This window comes from Apiospora marii, assembly GCF_038362585.1.
Source record: "Apiospora marii strain CBS 49790 chromosome Unknown utg000004l_segment0_segment1, whole genome shotgun sequence".
NCBI classification, from domain to species: Eukaryota; Fungi; Ascomycota; class Sordariomycetes; order Amphisphaeriales; family Apiosporaceae; genus Apiospora; species Apiospora marii.
The window spans coordinates 2,724,606-2,740,344 of NW_027117376.1; the positions used below are offsets into that span (position 1 = coordinate 2,724,606).

Genomic DNA, 15,739 nt, shown 5'->3' on the forward strand with positions numbered 1-15,739 from the left:
GATGGGGTCTGTCGGTTGGGGTTGAAGAGGTTGAACGGGAGCTTGGTTAGGAGGTAGGCATGCAGCCGCCGACATGCTTCCCGTCGACTTGACTTGCCTTAGGCTCGGGTCGCTGCAAGGTTGGGGCCGAAAGGGAAGAGAGACAGACTCTTGGCCAGCCTCGCAGAAGTCTTGGATAAATCAGCTTGCCCAACTTTAATCACTACCAACCAACTTCAAAAAGAGGTCCATTGAAATGCCGATGTGCTTGAACGCAGTTGACGAGAAATATAGCATTGCCATCATGTACTTTGACATGGCCCCTCAAACGAGCGAGGAATTCGGGATGGGGTCCGATTCGGGACCTTCCGAGATTCCCATGTGCATGTCATGCCATGTTACAGCGAATTCGAAAATCCCAGCCACCTACAATTGCAGTCGCAGCGGTCTTGGTAGTACAGCGGGTATGAATGGGTGCGTCCATCAATGACAGTCCCACATGCGCCTGCTCAACCCCCCCCCGTCGCGACAGATCCGATCTGCCTTTGGCACTGACGCTGGCGCTTTGGTGGTCTTAGGAGTTGGACACCAAGAGATGGCCCGGACGGTTCTGGGACTCTATATGGTTACACACAATGGCCTTTGGCATTTGGATATATTCTCTTTACCACTAACCTAAAGGCTCTATTGATGGGCCAGTCGCTCAAGACTGACGGCGAGGGATCATGTTCTGTTGTGTGGCATAGCATGGCCTGGAAATAAAAAACTGGCTGGGGTCCGCCCAGAGCAGACCAGCAGACCCCGTCCTCAACCACGAACTGAACCGACGCGGGCGCGACGGAAGAGACAGCGAGGATTTCAGTCAATTCAATTGGGGTATTTCTCTGCATGCCCGTCAGCAACAGCACACCTTCTCACCTTATGCCCTTCCTTCCTTGCTTACATGGCCCCAATCGAATTTGGAGAATCGCAGCTCGCCCTACTTGCTCGTAAAAAAGCAGGAAGAAAGCAGCCCAATACCGTGAAGCAAGGAGTCGAAGCTTGAATTTCTACCAGTAGCCGTTGTCAGGTCCTTGAGCTGCAAGATCGCTGTCCGTGTCCGCGGTGGACTCCACCATTGCAACCCACTGAGTTGTTCACTAAAAAAAGTCCGGTGCCTGCCACGGGCCCCTTCGACCCTCCTCCACTGACTGGGACTGCCGCCCTGACCGAGCCTCTGCTGCTGTGCTGCATCTGCATCTGCGTCTGCATCTTCGGCGCGTCGCATTGAAGCCCAACCCAATCATCGTCGAGCACGACTCGAGTGTTGCGAGCTGGCACTTCGACCAGAAACCTCGCTGCGTTTTCTCGGGCTTCAACAAACAGGGTAGCAATCCCAATCCCAATTGCATTTTCAATCGATCGATATAAAGACCCGGAAACCAGGACCGAGACGACATCGACGACCAGCGAAGGGATTGTCCTAATACCACCCACGATTGACCCGAGACTCGCGACCGATCAAACCAATCGCGATCAATCGTCCGATTTGCCAATTGAGAGCAATCGCAACCAGTCGAACCGAGTAGCCCGGAATCTGGGTTGAGCAGACAAACGTCGAAACCACCATCTTCGGTCCCTTTTTTTTCTTTCTTTGCGACGGGGCGAACCGGTGGAGGAAGAAAAGGAAGAAAACGCGCCGACCAACACCAACACACCATCCACATCCGCAGCATATAATGGCCTCGACCACGACGGCGAGCGGCTCGCTCGTCTACGAGCGCCGCATCGCCCGCGTCCACAAGTACCACTGGCCCGCCGTCCAGCTCAACGTCTGGATGATCGTCCTGCTCGTCGCCTCGTGCCTGATTATCGGCGTCTTCGTGACCTTTATCGGCGTCCAGCAGACGCTCGACCTCGCCATCCCCTGGCTCTTCCCCTACTTCATCACCGTCGCCGGCCTCACCATCGTCTTCATCGGCGGCCTGCTGTGGCTCATCTCGCAGCGGCGCCTGCTGCCCGCCATTGTCATTGTCGGCGCCTTCATCTTTTTTGTCCTGTGGATGGTCGGCCTGATCGTGACGAGCATCGAGCTCTGGGGCCCCACGGGCTCCGTCAGCAACAACTGCAACCTGTTGGTCTTTGACCGCGTGCCCGAGCCGGCCAACAGCATTGCCAATCTTGCCTGGTTGCAGCAGAAGAGTATATGTAAGTGACTGTCCTTGCCTCCTTAAAACGGGAAAGTAGAGAACAAAGCAAGCTAACCTGAAATCGGAAACCTAGGTCAATCTTGGCAAGCCGTATTTGCATTCGCCCTCGTCGGCGCCATCTTCCTGCTCTGGATCATGGTCATGGCGATACAAGTCTTCTACGACGATGCGTAGTGGTTTCTTTTGGCCTGTGTCTCGTTGTTGCGTGTTGGCCGTCAGGCGAGAGGGAAAAGAGCCTGCGACATGGGTGATTTTACTCGGTACGATATGATGAAAGACAAAAAGACCACGGATCCAAGAAACAGCGTTGGATGCCATGGAAATCTTAGATGCATTTGTTGGGAGTTTAGTCGGTCTGGGCTCTTTGTTCTTTTCTATTTTCTGATTATGCTGTAATGTGGTGATGACAAAGGAAACCCCGGGTTTGAGAGAAAGACCTGGGACGTGCTGCTACGTGCTTGTCGTCAAATATCAAAATCCGACATCACAAATACGACCAGTTAACGACAATGAGTGGAACATGCATATTACAACGAACACTATAGTCGTAGGTAGATGGCCAAAGAATGGGTGGTATCAGATGTATTAATCATGGCGCGCTGTATGAGCTACGCAGGTATCTCAATTGAAAAATCATGAGGGAGAATCGTTATATTCCCCTATACCAAATAAACGCCCTTCGCTGCTTCCGGAGTCATGTCGTGATGAAGTCTCTCTCTCTAGTTGGAGATCTTGGGGTTGACCTTGTTGCCGGTGGCCTTCTCGTAGCCGGTGCGCAGGCCGTCGGTGATCTTCTCCAGCTTGGCCTCGCCCAGCTTGCCGCCGTTGTACTTCTTGTCCAGGAAGCCGGCGGCTGGTGGTTGTGTTAGCTTACATAGGTCCGGTAAGTAGGAGAAAGAGGAGGAGAGTGTACATACCCTTGTCACCGTAGTCCTGTTGAGGGGCGGCCTGCTGCTGGCTGGTGCCGGTGCTGCCGCTGCCAGATGCCTTCTTGATGAAATCCATGCTTGCTGGTTTGGTTTGGTGGGTATATGTATGTAGAGTGTGAAGCGTGTTTGATTGGTATGGTGTTGATTGGAGTATCTATCATCAATTCAAGATGGCGGGCATTCAGGGACTTATATACACACCGACGAGACAGACCGGATCGAAGCTAGGTACTGCTAGCCTACCTCTTCCTGCATGCAAACAGCGAGACCCCCCGATACGAGAAAGACGGTCGTACGTCATAAGCAGCCGCCCTTGAGTCGTTGCATTGTCTTCCCCCCGGTTTTCCAAGCTTTTTTTGGTCGCAGGTAAGCATTGCAAGTAACCCCCCTCTAGCCTAGCCTAAGCATCAAGCATGCGCTTTCTCTCTGGTCTCCCGCCCCGGCAAAGAAGAGGCAGGCAGCGGCAGGGGGGGGGGAGCGTTGAGCGTTAGACGCTAATGAAGTTGACGTCATATTCTCCTAGCGGAGACCAAGCCTTTGGTCTGGCACTGTAACACGATTTTTACTGCGGGCTCCTGATTCGATCATCAATGCCACCCTAAAATCAGGGTCGTTCGAGAAAGCGAGACAAAGCAATATGCACCTATCTAAAAGTAGATTGCTGACTTATCATGATGTCTCTGACGATAGTGGCGCGCATTGCTGTATCACATGCTCGGGGAGCAGGAACAGAGTAGGAGTTGACCATCAACGCTGATGTCCAGATATGCAAGCAAGCAAGATGTAGCTGGTTCATACCTAAGTTCGCAACGCAGTATAATTCCAAATGCTATGTTAATGCTGGGACCTGACCAATGCCGACCAATAAGAAAAGAAACACGATGCCATCAATTGTGTGTGGTATATTTGTCGCAAAGTCGCAAAAACTCCCCGACGCCGTTTCGTCTGCTAAATGGGTATCTCCTCCCCCAATCGGGCAAAGTCTCGAACTGCCCTGTCCCTTCTTCCCACCCTCTCGCCGTCAGATGGGAGATATGGATTCTTCCAATGCCTCTTGGGCCATCACCTCCTACATCCTCTGTCGGTGGACTCCTTGCAGCCCGCTAGATATCACGGGTAAACAAGCAAGCAAGCCGTAGCATCCAGCCTCTCAGCAGCTGCCGCAAATCGACATTCAAAGCTCATGACTTGGGCTTCATCCAGCTAGATCCTCTCCAACATGTCCTCTTCCGCCTTTCCTCTCTTGGCTTCCTTCCTCCTGGGCCACCAGTCTCAAACCGTCTGGCATACCCCCCTATACTACAATAGCAATATGTACAACTGTCAAAGGCGCGTCCCGGCGTCGCCCAGTCCCCCCAAGTCGAGAAGAGTATATACATGGCTTGCGTGTGTGTGTGTTTGTGTGTGTTGCATCGTAGCGTCGTATCGTGCATCAACAGTTGTTTGTGCATCTGTTTTTTTTTTAATGCTTCAAGAGTCTCATAACAGGTCCTCGACCCACCCCATCGTCTCGCGGCGGTCGTCCGAGATGCGCGCGTACTCGAGCAGCAGGCGCAGCACGTAGACCTGCATGTCCTCCTTCCGCAGCACCTTCTCGGCCCAGCTCTTGCCCGCCGACGCAATCTTCTCGGCCTCGGCGTCGTGGCCCGGCACCTTGCCGTGCTTCTCGCCGCCGTCGTAGCCCATGAAGTACTCGAGGATGCCGTAGTAGTCGCCGAAGCGCGTGTCCATGGGCACAAAGTGCTTCCACGCGAAGAGCCGGCTGTCGTGCCACTCGCGGAACAGCGTGCTCTTGATGGGCAGGCTCGTGCTGCGCAGGAAGCCCAGGTAGCGGCCCGAGAAGCTGTTGCCGTCAATGTCGGGCAGGTACTTGAAGTCGAACTGGTACGAGAGCGGCTGGCCCAGCTCGATGGAGAACTCGGGGTCCGTGTAGACGCAGTGGCCCCATTCCTTGTTGGGCTCGAGCTTGTCGTCGCACATGAGCTCCGTAAAGGCCACGTCGGTCGACTCCCGCACCCACTGGCCCAGCTTGGCCTCCTTCTGCGCCGTCAGGTTGTACTCGGGCAGCGGCATCGCGAAGTTGATGGGCGGCTCCACCTCGGCCTCGGCCCGCGTGAGCTTGGTGCCGTTGTTCATCGAGACGAACCGGTGCCGCTGGAAGCTCTTCCAGTTGTTCTCCTTGTTGCGGCCGCCCGTCGCCACGCCCCGCCAGATGACGCCGTCCATCTTCTCGCTCCAAGGGCCGCCCTGGTAGCCGTCGCCGGTGAAGCGCTCTTCTTCCTTCCAGTACATGGGCGCCGGAAGCAGGATCTCGTTGTTAACGGCCAGCTTACTTCCGCCGAACATGGGGAATAGCACCTTGGTCGCCGAGGTAGAGAGGGGTTTAATAAAGATGCCCTCGAGTGCCTGGAGATCGGGCTGGTGGCAGAATTCCGTCGACAAGCTGAAGTTGGACGTGTAGCCGCGGTACTGGTGGGGGGCGGCATTGGCCGGCACAAAGGCGGGCGTTTTGTCGAAGGTTCGGACGGTGCCGGCAAGCCGAGCCGGGCTTTGGGGGTGGCAGCCTCGGCGGGCGATCTGCCAATAGGGTTCTGCGTCGCTTAAAGTTAGCCACCTGCCGGCCTCGTATAAGACTAAATAAGCGTCTCAAATGCCATGGTTCTTACCTGTCGACTCCCACTTCTTGTTACGAGTGGAGGGTCTTCGATCGGTGCCGGGCTTGGGCAGCGTTTTGAAGTCGGACACGACATCCTTGGGGGGCACCATGACGCGCGTTTCCTGCTCCTTCTGGACGTAGCGGTTGATGTCTTCCCAGGGCACGACCAAGCGCGGCTCGTCCATGGCGTTGAGCGCAATGTCCATGTCCGGCAGGTACTCCTCGATGGTCTTGATCATGGACAGCCAGATGGTGGTCCAGAACCAGTCGCTCTCGGCGCTGGCGTTGCCGTTGCGGATGTTGATGGTCATCTCGTAGTCCCAGGCCTCCTTCCGGATGCGCCTAGCATCCAGGCCCCAGAAGGGGTTGAGGTCGTGGTAGATCTGGTCCCAGAAGTCCTCGACAATGACGGCGTCCTTCTTCTTGGCGAACTCGTACCAGGCCTTGAAGCCGGGCGGAGGGTGGCGACCGCGGCGTGTGCGGTAGGCCTTGGCGGCCTCCTCGAGCGTGTGCGACTCTTTGGCCATGGCCTCGTTGAATTGGGTCTCGGCGACCTTGATGAGAGAGTCGATGGGATGGCCGGCGTTGGCGTCGTCGGGCTTTGTGTCTGTGGGAGGGGTTTGCGGCTTTTGCGGCTTTTCTTCTTGGACGAGGGGTTGCTCTAGCGGTTGCTCGAGCTGCTGGGCATCGCTGATGGGTGACGATGGCTTGCTGCCGTCGGCCGGGGTGTAGAAGCTGTCATGAATGGCGCTGTTTCCGGGCAGGACGTATATCATGGGCACCTCGACGGGCTGGGAGGCATAGTAGTACAGCAGACAGCAGAGCAGGGCGCCCGGCAGCAGATAGCGCACAAGGTGGGATGGGCGCCGCGGGGGGAACGCCGGGGAGCGCATCGTGGGACAGAGTATGGAGCCTTTGAGGGCCGCCACTTTGTCGGTTGTGTGCGTGTGTGGTCTTCTTCGTCTTGGCGAAGGGAGAGTAAATGTGTTCGAGGGAATCGAAGGGATGAACCCGAGCCCTTTCGAATGGGAGGGTACGATGCTCCCCGTAGTTGCGTTTCAACAATTGCCCAAACCAACCAGATATACGGCGCAAGAAATCCCCCGGGGATGCGAAAGTTGTAGAGTTGACGAGGAGCTGTCTAGCTGCTAAGGTACGATGGTCGAAGCAATGACGGCAGAGGTGCGTGGAACAAGGCCAGATCCAGGTCGAGGTCGAAGTTCGAAAGGCAGCGCTCACAAATCTGGTTTGGTGTACTGCAATACCCACCAGGTCGGAGAAGATGGCGCTGTGCAATGGGCGCGGAATGACTAGAGTAGGCTGGGGGGGGTAGTTCGCGATCGATCGTGGATTGCGTCGGAGTGGTTTGAGGCCGAGCGTCTTGCGTTGCGTCTTCTTGAATTCGGTGGGCGCGCGTCGTCGGTGGGGGCCAGTCGTTGGAAAGTGGGTGGGCGAGGATGGGAAATAGAAGAACCAGAACCAGAACTAGAACCAGAATGAAAAGAACAACAAGATTGGGATTAGAAGAATCGAATTGTACCTGGAAGCCGGCAAGAAAGACGCAAGTTTAGTAAAAGTGCCCAAGGTCAAAGGAGTGTGGGTGTGTGTGGTAGGCGGTTTAATGTTAAGGTGTGGTGCAGTTTAGTGTGCATTTAGGTAGGGAGAGATAGTGGTACGGCAGCAACTAACTGGAACGGACAGCTGATTGACACAACTAACCGGTCGGGACGGGTCGGCTGCAAGCTGTAGCTGTTTCAATTGATTGATCAGTCCACGGCCAACCAGCCCAATGCAGCAACCCGCATCGTAATCAATGCATCGCCGTGTCGTACCTTTTTTTCTTTGTTCGCGTAGATGAATCGTCGAGTGTCTTGGATATGTCGTAATGGTTCGTGTGCGTGCTTAAGTGATCTGATCCAAACGGCGGCCGCTGGGATTCTTGGGATCTTGGGGTGAGAAGGTTAAATGACTAGAAGGAGGAGACAGGTCAATCAATCAATCAATCGGTCAGTGGTGTGCTACAAGTACCGCTACTGGCTGTTCCTGTTCCTGGACCGCAGGTGGGTAAAACGACACCAGGAATGGAATCGACACAACCGGCGGCGATCAATTTGATTAACTGATGGCTTGGCAGCTGGGGTGCGCGTCCTTGTCGCTGTCCGCACACGCAACCTGCCTATGTAAGGTAGCCTCTCATCCCTTCAGGCTACTCTTCTAATCAAATAGGATCGCCGTCAAGCTCTCTGTAAGCTGCCTACATATGCTAAGCTTTGCAAGGTCGACGCTTTCCTCCGTCCTTCCCATGGACAGACGCCAAAGTGCCATTGACGATACTCTCCGTCCAAGCCTTTTTTAAGGTGGGGGAACACGTTGGATCAATGGATGGATGGCATGCGACATCGAATTGAAACCCATCTACTCCATCAGCTGCTCCGTACTCCATCTATGTACGCAATCATAGTGCTATTCTCGTCGTTTTTGGGAGCTGCTTACTAGACTTTCTGTACTATTACTATACCTGCCGCTTACCTTCTGCATACATGTATGTGTAATCGGCCGTTGCAAGTGTCGCTCCCAAGCCTCAGTCACCCGTCATTGGTGTGTCTTAGAACTCTCCCCTTCCTGCATACCTGTCAGTCAGCCAGCCGGTTTGCCCGTTGGCATGTGAGACGAACGTTCAAACCGTGTACCAGCAAATCTTTCAATAATAGGTACACAATTGATGTTGTCTTGAAATGGAAAAGTCGGCCAACAGGTAGAACAACATTGAAGTATTTCCCTCAATTACCGCGTCCTTGTTTTTCCCAAGTGCGCCGGCGCATCGCAATTTCAACCATCTCCCCATTGAATCTTGATAGGCGGTCGCCGGTCTTTCATTGCTGGAAATCGTCGACGAAGCGGAGCGCGAAGCTGACAAGTGTACGCACCAACGTCCCCGCCCCCGTGGGCTGAAAGGGGAAAGTGCGGAGGAAGATCCAATCTCTTGGGGGATTTCGTCTTCCCAGCTTCCCGCCGGGTTGGGTCCAGGCGGCTGGCTCTATCTGGGCAATCCCCAAGAAGTCTGGGCAAACCCCAAGAACCGGTAGGCGGAATACTCACGATGGGCCTTTTTCATCTTTCAATAGTAGTAGTGGAAGATGCCGCCGCTGCTTAAATGGTATTATTCATGCTGGTATCTCCCCGGATCCCTTGCCCACGCACCTCAACCCTTCTGCGCCTCGCTTCTGCAGGCGGGATCTATGTAACGGCCAGAGACTTTTGGCGGCCATGACTCGAGGAATGCCAGCCGCCTTCTAGAAAACATGGATCATGGCCTTGTTTATCCCAGAAGATTCCATCGGCTCTAATTGGGATCATTGGCGATATGATTCGGATCCGCGCAGCCCTAAAACTGCGATCGCCCAAGCAAATGCCGCGGCTGGTTCCCAACGACACCGCCACACCGGCCAATCGATGTTTGACAGGTTTGCTTTTGTCTTGCCCCTTCATCTCCAGCTCGCGTTCGAGAATGAGACCCCAATTGCAACAGCAGCAAACCATTTGCCCGTCACTTGTAGGTAGGGCCAACTACCGGTGATGCTAACTGTGCGACTCCCAACTGGGCGAGACCTGCGCTCCTCTCAGCTTCTTCCTTCAACATAACGTATGATTTGTGCATCACCGAGGCCTGTGTCCGTCTGCTGAAGCCGCGTCCGGATGACTCGTTCAGGCCCGATTGCGTGTCGCCTGTTTGAGAATCCGCTCCCGGGCGGCCTTGGCGATGGAACATCGGCAGCAATCATCTCAGATGTTTTGTTCTTTTCGGACCAGAAGAACCACTTGTCAACTACCTACCATCAGGGCTTCATTCCATCCCCAAATACTACTACTACCGCCGCCACGCCAGACATGAGCCTTCCGGTGTGGTAGTTGGTAGTACGTGGCTCGGCTAGCCCTACTGCTCCACCGGCGCCCAGATGAAACACGAGGCCGTTCTTTTGTATGCGCGCTAGCCAGTGCACATTTGTTCTTTGAACGGCACCACTGCGACCCTCACTTTCCCATCTCAGAGACATGCATGGTGACACCCTGCAGGACCGGCAGTGTCATGCGGTGCCCAGGCGCACAGCGTATAGTGTGACGTAGTACCACTGTCTCTGCGGTGCCACCCGACAAGAGGCGCGCAATTTTATTAGTATATTTTATCAACGCATCAGAAGACGAAACGACCAAGTCTGGACAGATTCTGGTATCGGGCCACAAACAGGTACTGATCTTGACGATATTCGTCCCATTGATACATGGATTCAAGCCTTTGGAGATAATGGAAAAAGCAGGTAAGGCGTGTCGTACAAGTCTCGATACAGTCATTCCATGTAGTAGCATCATGTATTATTGCTTGGCATCAGGGATATCAATCGATTAGAGTATGTACATCGTGAACCATTCAATAAATATCTACACAACATCCTACACATCTCTCTCCTCTACCGCCGAAACCCACGCGGTCGGTTCCTACACATTTCCCTTTTCTCTTCTCTACCGAAAACATGCGGTAGGTGCCCTACCCATCTTCCGTGTCGTGATCGTCCCCGATGCTGTCGTCCTGGGACCGCGCCAGGAGCTCCTGGTAGTCGGGCCGGAACGGCCACTGCATCCAGACCTCGAGCAGCTCCATGAGCTGCCTGTCGTTGAGCGCCCGCGGCGCGATGCCGGCGTGCTGGCACTTGGCCGGCTTCCCGCCCAGGTCCGGGTCGTGCAGGCTCTTGCAGCGCGGGAGGACCCAGTCGGCGGCCCCCGGCCAGATGCCGTCGAGCAGCTTGCGCAGCGAGGTGGCGGGCGACATGAAGAGGGCGCGGGTCAGCAGGTCGAAGATGTCGGCGGCCCGGTTGGAGCCGGGCCCCATCTGGAGCAGCAGGGGGTGCAGGGTGTGGGGCTGGATGTCGAGCAGGCTGCAGTCGACGTTGGGGTAGAAGTCGAGCGCCGTGGCCACGAGCGGCTCGTAGGCGCGCCGGTCCCAGGCCATGGCGGGCGGGTTCTGGCGCACCAGGTGCATGTTGTCGTAGCACTTGAGGTAGTCGAGCTGCTTGCTCCTGGGCAGCCGGCTGAACTCGTCGTCCCACGCGACCTCCATGGCCCGAATCTCCGCCTCGGTCGGCACACCCTTGGTCTTGCGCGGGCCCCGTTTCGGCCTGGGCGGCGCCCGCAGCGTCGTGATGGCATCGTAGGCCTGCTGGCGCTGGAAGATGTCCTGGAACCGGGCGACGTCGGAGTTTTCGCGCCAGTGCAACTTGCGCATCATGCTGTGATCGTCGGTGCCGCGCTCCAGCTCTTGCGACTCGTGGGCCTCGTGCAGCTTCTCCAGCGTCTCGTGGTAGGCCCGCAGGAAGACGGGCGGCTGGCCCCCCGGCGTCACCAGCTTGCCCGCCTTCAGGTCGGCCAGCGCCTCCTTGTGCTCCTGCGGGGTGCGGCGCTCCGGCATGACGAGGCCGCTCTCGCGCATGCGCTGGGCCGTCATCTGGGCGCTCGCGCGGTCGAGGTTGACGTCGCGGACGTACCAGGCCGAGTCCGGCCCCGGCTTGCCGCAGACCTCGTGCAGGTACTCGGTCTGCAGCTCGGCGTCGATGGCGCCGCGCTTGCGGCGCTGCATGCTGCGGGCCAGCAGGCTGCCCTTGTCGTCGCGGCGGGTCCACAGCAGCATGCGGACCTGGCCGTAGCGGTGGAACATCTGGCCGCTGCGGATGGCGTCGAGAAACTGGTGCTGCACCAGCCGCGCGATCGACTCGAACCCCATGAAGCGCTTGCGCGGGTGGAACGAGAGGTTGACCGTCACCAGCAGCGTGTCGTTGCGGTGCGACTGCGGCGCCGGCGTCTGGTGCGGCAGGAACTCGGGCGTCAGCACCGAGTTCAGGTCCTTCCAGATCATGCCCGACTTGGCCGTCAGCACCGTGCCCGGCCGGTCCAGCAGCGGCTGCAGAAAGGGCGTGTAGAAGCCGGCATCCGGCTCCAGCAGGATGTGCGAGCGCGGCTGCAGGTAGTCGTTGAGCTTGCGGCTCCAGAGGCCGGCCCCGGGGTAGAGGTCGAGGATGTCGCAGCCCTTGTGCCGGTCCAGCGAGGGGCCGATGTAGGTCAGGATGTCATCGCAGAGCTCCTCGCTCACGATATTGACCCTGGTCTTGTCGCCCTTGGGGGCCTTTCGGAAGGCAGCCCGGGACCGTTTCACCCTCATGTCGTTCGGCTGAGGCGGAAGCTTCTCCACCTCATCCTCCTCAGCATTGGCCTTGGCAGCAGGTCCAGCATTGTAGTGTTTCCACGTCCCTGTGGCAGCCAGGGCCTTGGCCGTGGGGGTGACGGCTTCCAGCTCTGTTTTAAGAAGGAGGTTCTTGCGGGGCGAAGAGGCAGCAGAGGGAGGGGGAACGGCAGAAGAAGAAGAAGAGGAAGAGGAAGAAGAAGAAGAAGCACAACGGCTGTTAATGAGAGGCGTCAAGGTCACGCCATTAGGCCGGGGTCCGGGCCGGCATCTGCACCGGATCGCAAAAGTGCGCAAATGAGGGACTCGAGTTGGAATCATCCGTGGTGGTGGTTTACGGGGAATCAACAAATGACCAAATTGTACTGCCTTCAGTCAATGACAAGGTCGACGTATTTTATATGCGATACAAGTATCTCGTTGATATGGATCTCTTCATGATCTCATGTGATTGATCATGCTTGTACACAGTTCATGAACGATGGTTTTCTGCCGCTGGATGCCGCTTGGATTTCGGGAGGCTGCTAGTACCTGTACTTGGATCTTCTTACCCACCCACCACCAAGACGAGGGCCATGCGCCTACCAGGGTTCAATGCCGCCCTCCTGCAGACACCATAATAGCGTTCCCGCCGCTCGGGATTTCGACATCTACTACCTATTGCCAAGTCGTAATCGTGTACAGTAGCTTCTTGATAGCCTTTTCTGGACGGGAAGAGTGGAAGCACTGCCCACCACAATAACTCCTGGGAGGGTCTAACCTGTGTATCAACCTGGACCCAAGACTGGCAGGTCGTACCTAGGCTGGGACCAACCACAGTGGGTTGACCCCAGTAATGCAGATGGTGGATGGGAGGCAATGCTCGTCAGAAGGGCTCAAGGGTATCCTCGTCAGATGGCCAGAGTATAACAAAGTGCAGGTCTTCTATTTGAAGCCGAGAACAAATCAAGATGAAGCAAATATCAATTCGGGCATACGGGTCAATACATGTCCTCATCAAAAGTCACCAAATATCACCAAATATCATGGACCCAATGTCCGTTCTCCAACAGGTTGCTGTGCTTCAGCGATCCCCAAGCTACCCCACCAAATTACCAACGTTAGTGGACAGTGGACGGCCCCTCCAACCCCACTACTGCCCACTGCCCACCATTAGTGCAGTTGCAGCTCAAATGGTACCGGGCTTGGAACTTCAGCACGGCCTTGCTGCCTCTTGTCGATAAGCATTCCCATTTCCCTGATGTCAGCGGCGTGAAGCATTCCATTGCATCGTCAACAGTCGTCGTTCCCTTGTCCAATTCTACCTCGTCTTCTTCTTGATTAAATACCCCGCGCAAGGCAGGACCACAGCAGCCTCCCCAGCTTCAAGTCAACAAGCCCCGCTCAATTGCCGCAAACAGCATCCCACGAACTACCCCAAAAACGATCGTCAGGCTGAAGCAACATGTGAGTGACAGAGCGGCCCCTCGACTGACTCGTGCCCTCGCTCGCTTTGCCGTGCTTCCTTCCTCTTACTGCCTCTCCTTCTTCCTCTTGCTCTTCCTCTCCCCCTCTTCCACTTCCACTTCTGTGCCTCCGCTAACCCATCTGCCGCCCTCTCGCAGGATCGAGCCGTCCCAGCGCCTCCGCCGCGCCGTGTGCGCCAACGACGCCCTCCTCGTCCAGCGCATCCTCAAGTCGCACCCCCAGCTGCTCCACAACCCCGACACCTCCCCCTCGGCCTCTCCAACTCGAACCTGCACCTGGCCGCCAGCCTGGGCCACCTGCAGATCTGCAAGGTCCTCGTCGGCCTCGGCCACGAGGACGCCACCCCCGCCCTCAACGAGGACCACCAGACCGCCCTCATGCTCGCCGCCGCCGCCGGCCACTCCGAAGTCGTCCACTTCCTGTGCGAGCACGACCCAGTCTCCATTGCGCGCCAGGACGTCCGGGGCCGCGACGCCATCATGGAGGCCAGCTTGGGCGGGCACGACACGGCGGTCCAGATCCTGCTGACGTACGCCCCCGGGGGCGCCCAGTCGGCGGTGCAGTCGGCCGACGCGGACGGCAACACGGCGCTGCACTTTGCCAGCAGCAACGGCAACTTCCTGGTCCTGCGCACCCTCCTGGCGGCCGGGGCCGACCCCGAGAAGCGCAACGTCTGGAGCTGGTCCGCCGTCGCCTACAGCGCCACCGTCCAGGCCGAGGTCTACCTCAAGAGCCTCATGGTCGATGCCGAGAAGAGGCGGCGTGCCCGGAGCGATGCGTCGGACTTGTCCAGGGCTTCGGATCCCCGGAGGGCGGCGGTTCGTATGGTCACTTCAGACAGCATGGACGGATCATGATTTCGCGCGCGAATCGACTGTTGATTGATTTCATTATTGAAGATGGAGCTGCAGCTCCAATGGGACATGCCAGCCAACAGCCACATGCTACGATCAGACGGAATTTAGCCCAAGACCTCACCTGGTGCCAAGTAACCAGAGCCAAACTTGAACCCGATGCTGCCATGCGCAGATCGATGGCAATTGGGTGGGGGGGAGCCAGATTGGGAGGCTCAAATCTTGAACAGCAGTTATCAACTTGTGCCTAGCCGGCAACAGTCACCACAGCATTATGCCGCTGTGGTCTTCGAGATGATCACTTTACCTAGCTTGTCATGCGGAGGTGGCAGCGATTGCCTGGAAACACCATGGTATGGGCACGGGCTCGTTTAACCAGTGACTCTTTGCCCAAGAGCACCGAAATGTTTCCTTGGTCGCGCTCGAGTATCGGGTCAGTTGCCGTTGGATGATCGCAAATATATGCGAGGACTTGAGATGCGATTCGACAAGGCAGTGTTCCAGGTTCGTTCAATACTCGGTCTTGCCACCAACAAAGGACCTATTGGCCTTGGGCATCTTTCATAGTAGTGGCATTGTCTGGCGAATGGAGGTACCTTGGAAGTGTCGCATTGATGTCGTTGACCCGAGATGCTTTGCTCGGATTGCAGTTTGATACAACAGGTAATTGAGCATTTCAGCGATTTCAGTCTGCCAAAAGAGTTGTCGCCGTGGAAGAAGCCAGGTCCTCGTGATGTCCATAGATAGAGCCGTGTCATGGGCAAGATGTTGTCGATTCCGTCCGGCCTCTAGTAGCGATGAGCTCAATGCAGCATCCCAATACAAGTACCTGTTCATGCACGTTCTCTCCCGCAGGCATACAGTCTCCCAATAAAGTGCGCCTACCCGTTGCTGTCCATTGACATGAGAAGTTAGTGACAATGTACAGAGTGCATGTTTTGTGCACCAGGCCAGCGATGAAGGGAAAGCCACTTGATCACAGTCAATACGAACTCTGACACCAACCCTCGAGTAATACATGACTGCTTTCAATACGATTTGATGTTTTGGCGCTGCTATGCTCTGCCTAAGGCATCCCACTTTCCAATATCAGTCACATGAGTACCAACCTCGCGGCCTACTCAATCACCAAAAGTTCCAGCCAATATGCCACAACTCCCAACAGGTCCCGCGCCTTGAACCAGCAGACCACCAAGCAGTAGTTGTCCAGATCAGAAGTTTGATCCAGCAGCCCTTCCTGTCATCATGGCTACTTGCACTCAGTCGCGCTTTTTGGCAAGATTCCTTTTGTGTGGGTTGCTTTGGGTCTGCCTGACCGTCTGATGTGCTCACCGTGACTTATCCTGCATCATCCACCAGCCATGGGCCCCCTTTCTCCAAGCCCTGCTTGGCTGCACGCGAAGGGTGAATGGGTTTTGACCACAACACACTCTTGC

General features: G+C 56.3%; 5 protein-coding genes across 5 annotated transcripts; 2 read left to right on the forward strand and 3 right to left on the reverse strand.

The window, feature by feature from the left end:
- Positions 1–1,697: 1,697 nt before the first annotated feature.
- PG985_007852 (uncharacterized protein) lies at positions 1,698–2,342 on the forward strand (the record flags this gene model as incomplete). The annotated part of the gene is made up of 2 exons (XM_066827620.1): positions 1,698–2,166; positions 2,242–2,342. 2 exons carry the CDS (start codon positions 1,698–1,700, stop codon positions 2,340–2,342), a joined length of 570 nt encoding a protein of 189 aa, XP_066685295.1.
- Positions 2,343–2,887: 545 nt separating this feature from the next.
- PG985_007853 (uncharacterized protein) lies at positions 2,888–3,173 on the reverse strand (the record flags this gene model as incomplete). Its single annotated transcript, XM_066827621.1, has 2 exons — positions 2,888–3,021; positions 3,086–3,173. The coding sequence occupies 2 exons, from the start codon at positions 3,171–3,173 to the stop codon at positions 2,888–2,890; spliced, it is 222 nt and encodes a 73-aa protein (XP_066685296.1).
- A 1,403-nt stretch (positions 3,174–4,576) lies between these two features.
- On the reverse strand, positions 4,577–6,646 carry PG985_007854 (uncharacterized protein; the record flags this gene model as incomplete). Its single annotated transcript, XM_066827622.1, has 2 exons — positions 4,577–5,688; positions 5,764–6,646. 2 exons carry the CDS (start codon positions 6,644–6,646, stop codon positions 4,577–4,579), a joined length of 1,995 nt encoding a protein of 664 aa, XP_066685297.1.
- A 3,650-nt stretch (positions 6,647–10,296) lies between these two features.
- Positions 10,297–12,303, reverse strand: PG985_007855 (uncharacterized protein; the record flags this gene model as incomplete). Its single annotated transcript, XM_066827623.1, has 1 exon — positions 10,297–12,303. One exon carries the CDS (start codon positions 12,301–12,303, stop codon positions 10,297–10,299), a length of 2,007 nt encoding a protein of 668 aa, XP_066685298.1.
- A 704-nt stretch (positions 12,304–13,007) lies between these two features.
- On the forward strand, positions 13,008–14,306 carry PG985_007856 (ankyrin; the record flags this gene model as incomplete). Its single annotated transcript, XM_066827624.1, has 3 exons — positions 13,008–13,018; positions 13,587–13,658; positions 13,736–14,306. The coding sequence occupies 3 exons, from the start codon at positions 13,008–13,010 to the stop codon at positions 14,304–14,306; spliced, it is 654 nt and encodes a 217-aa protein (XP_066685299.1).
- Positions 14,307–15,739: the final 1,433 nt, after the last annotated feature.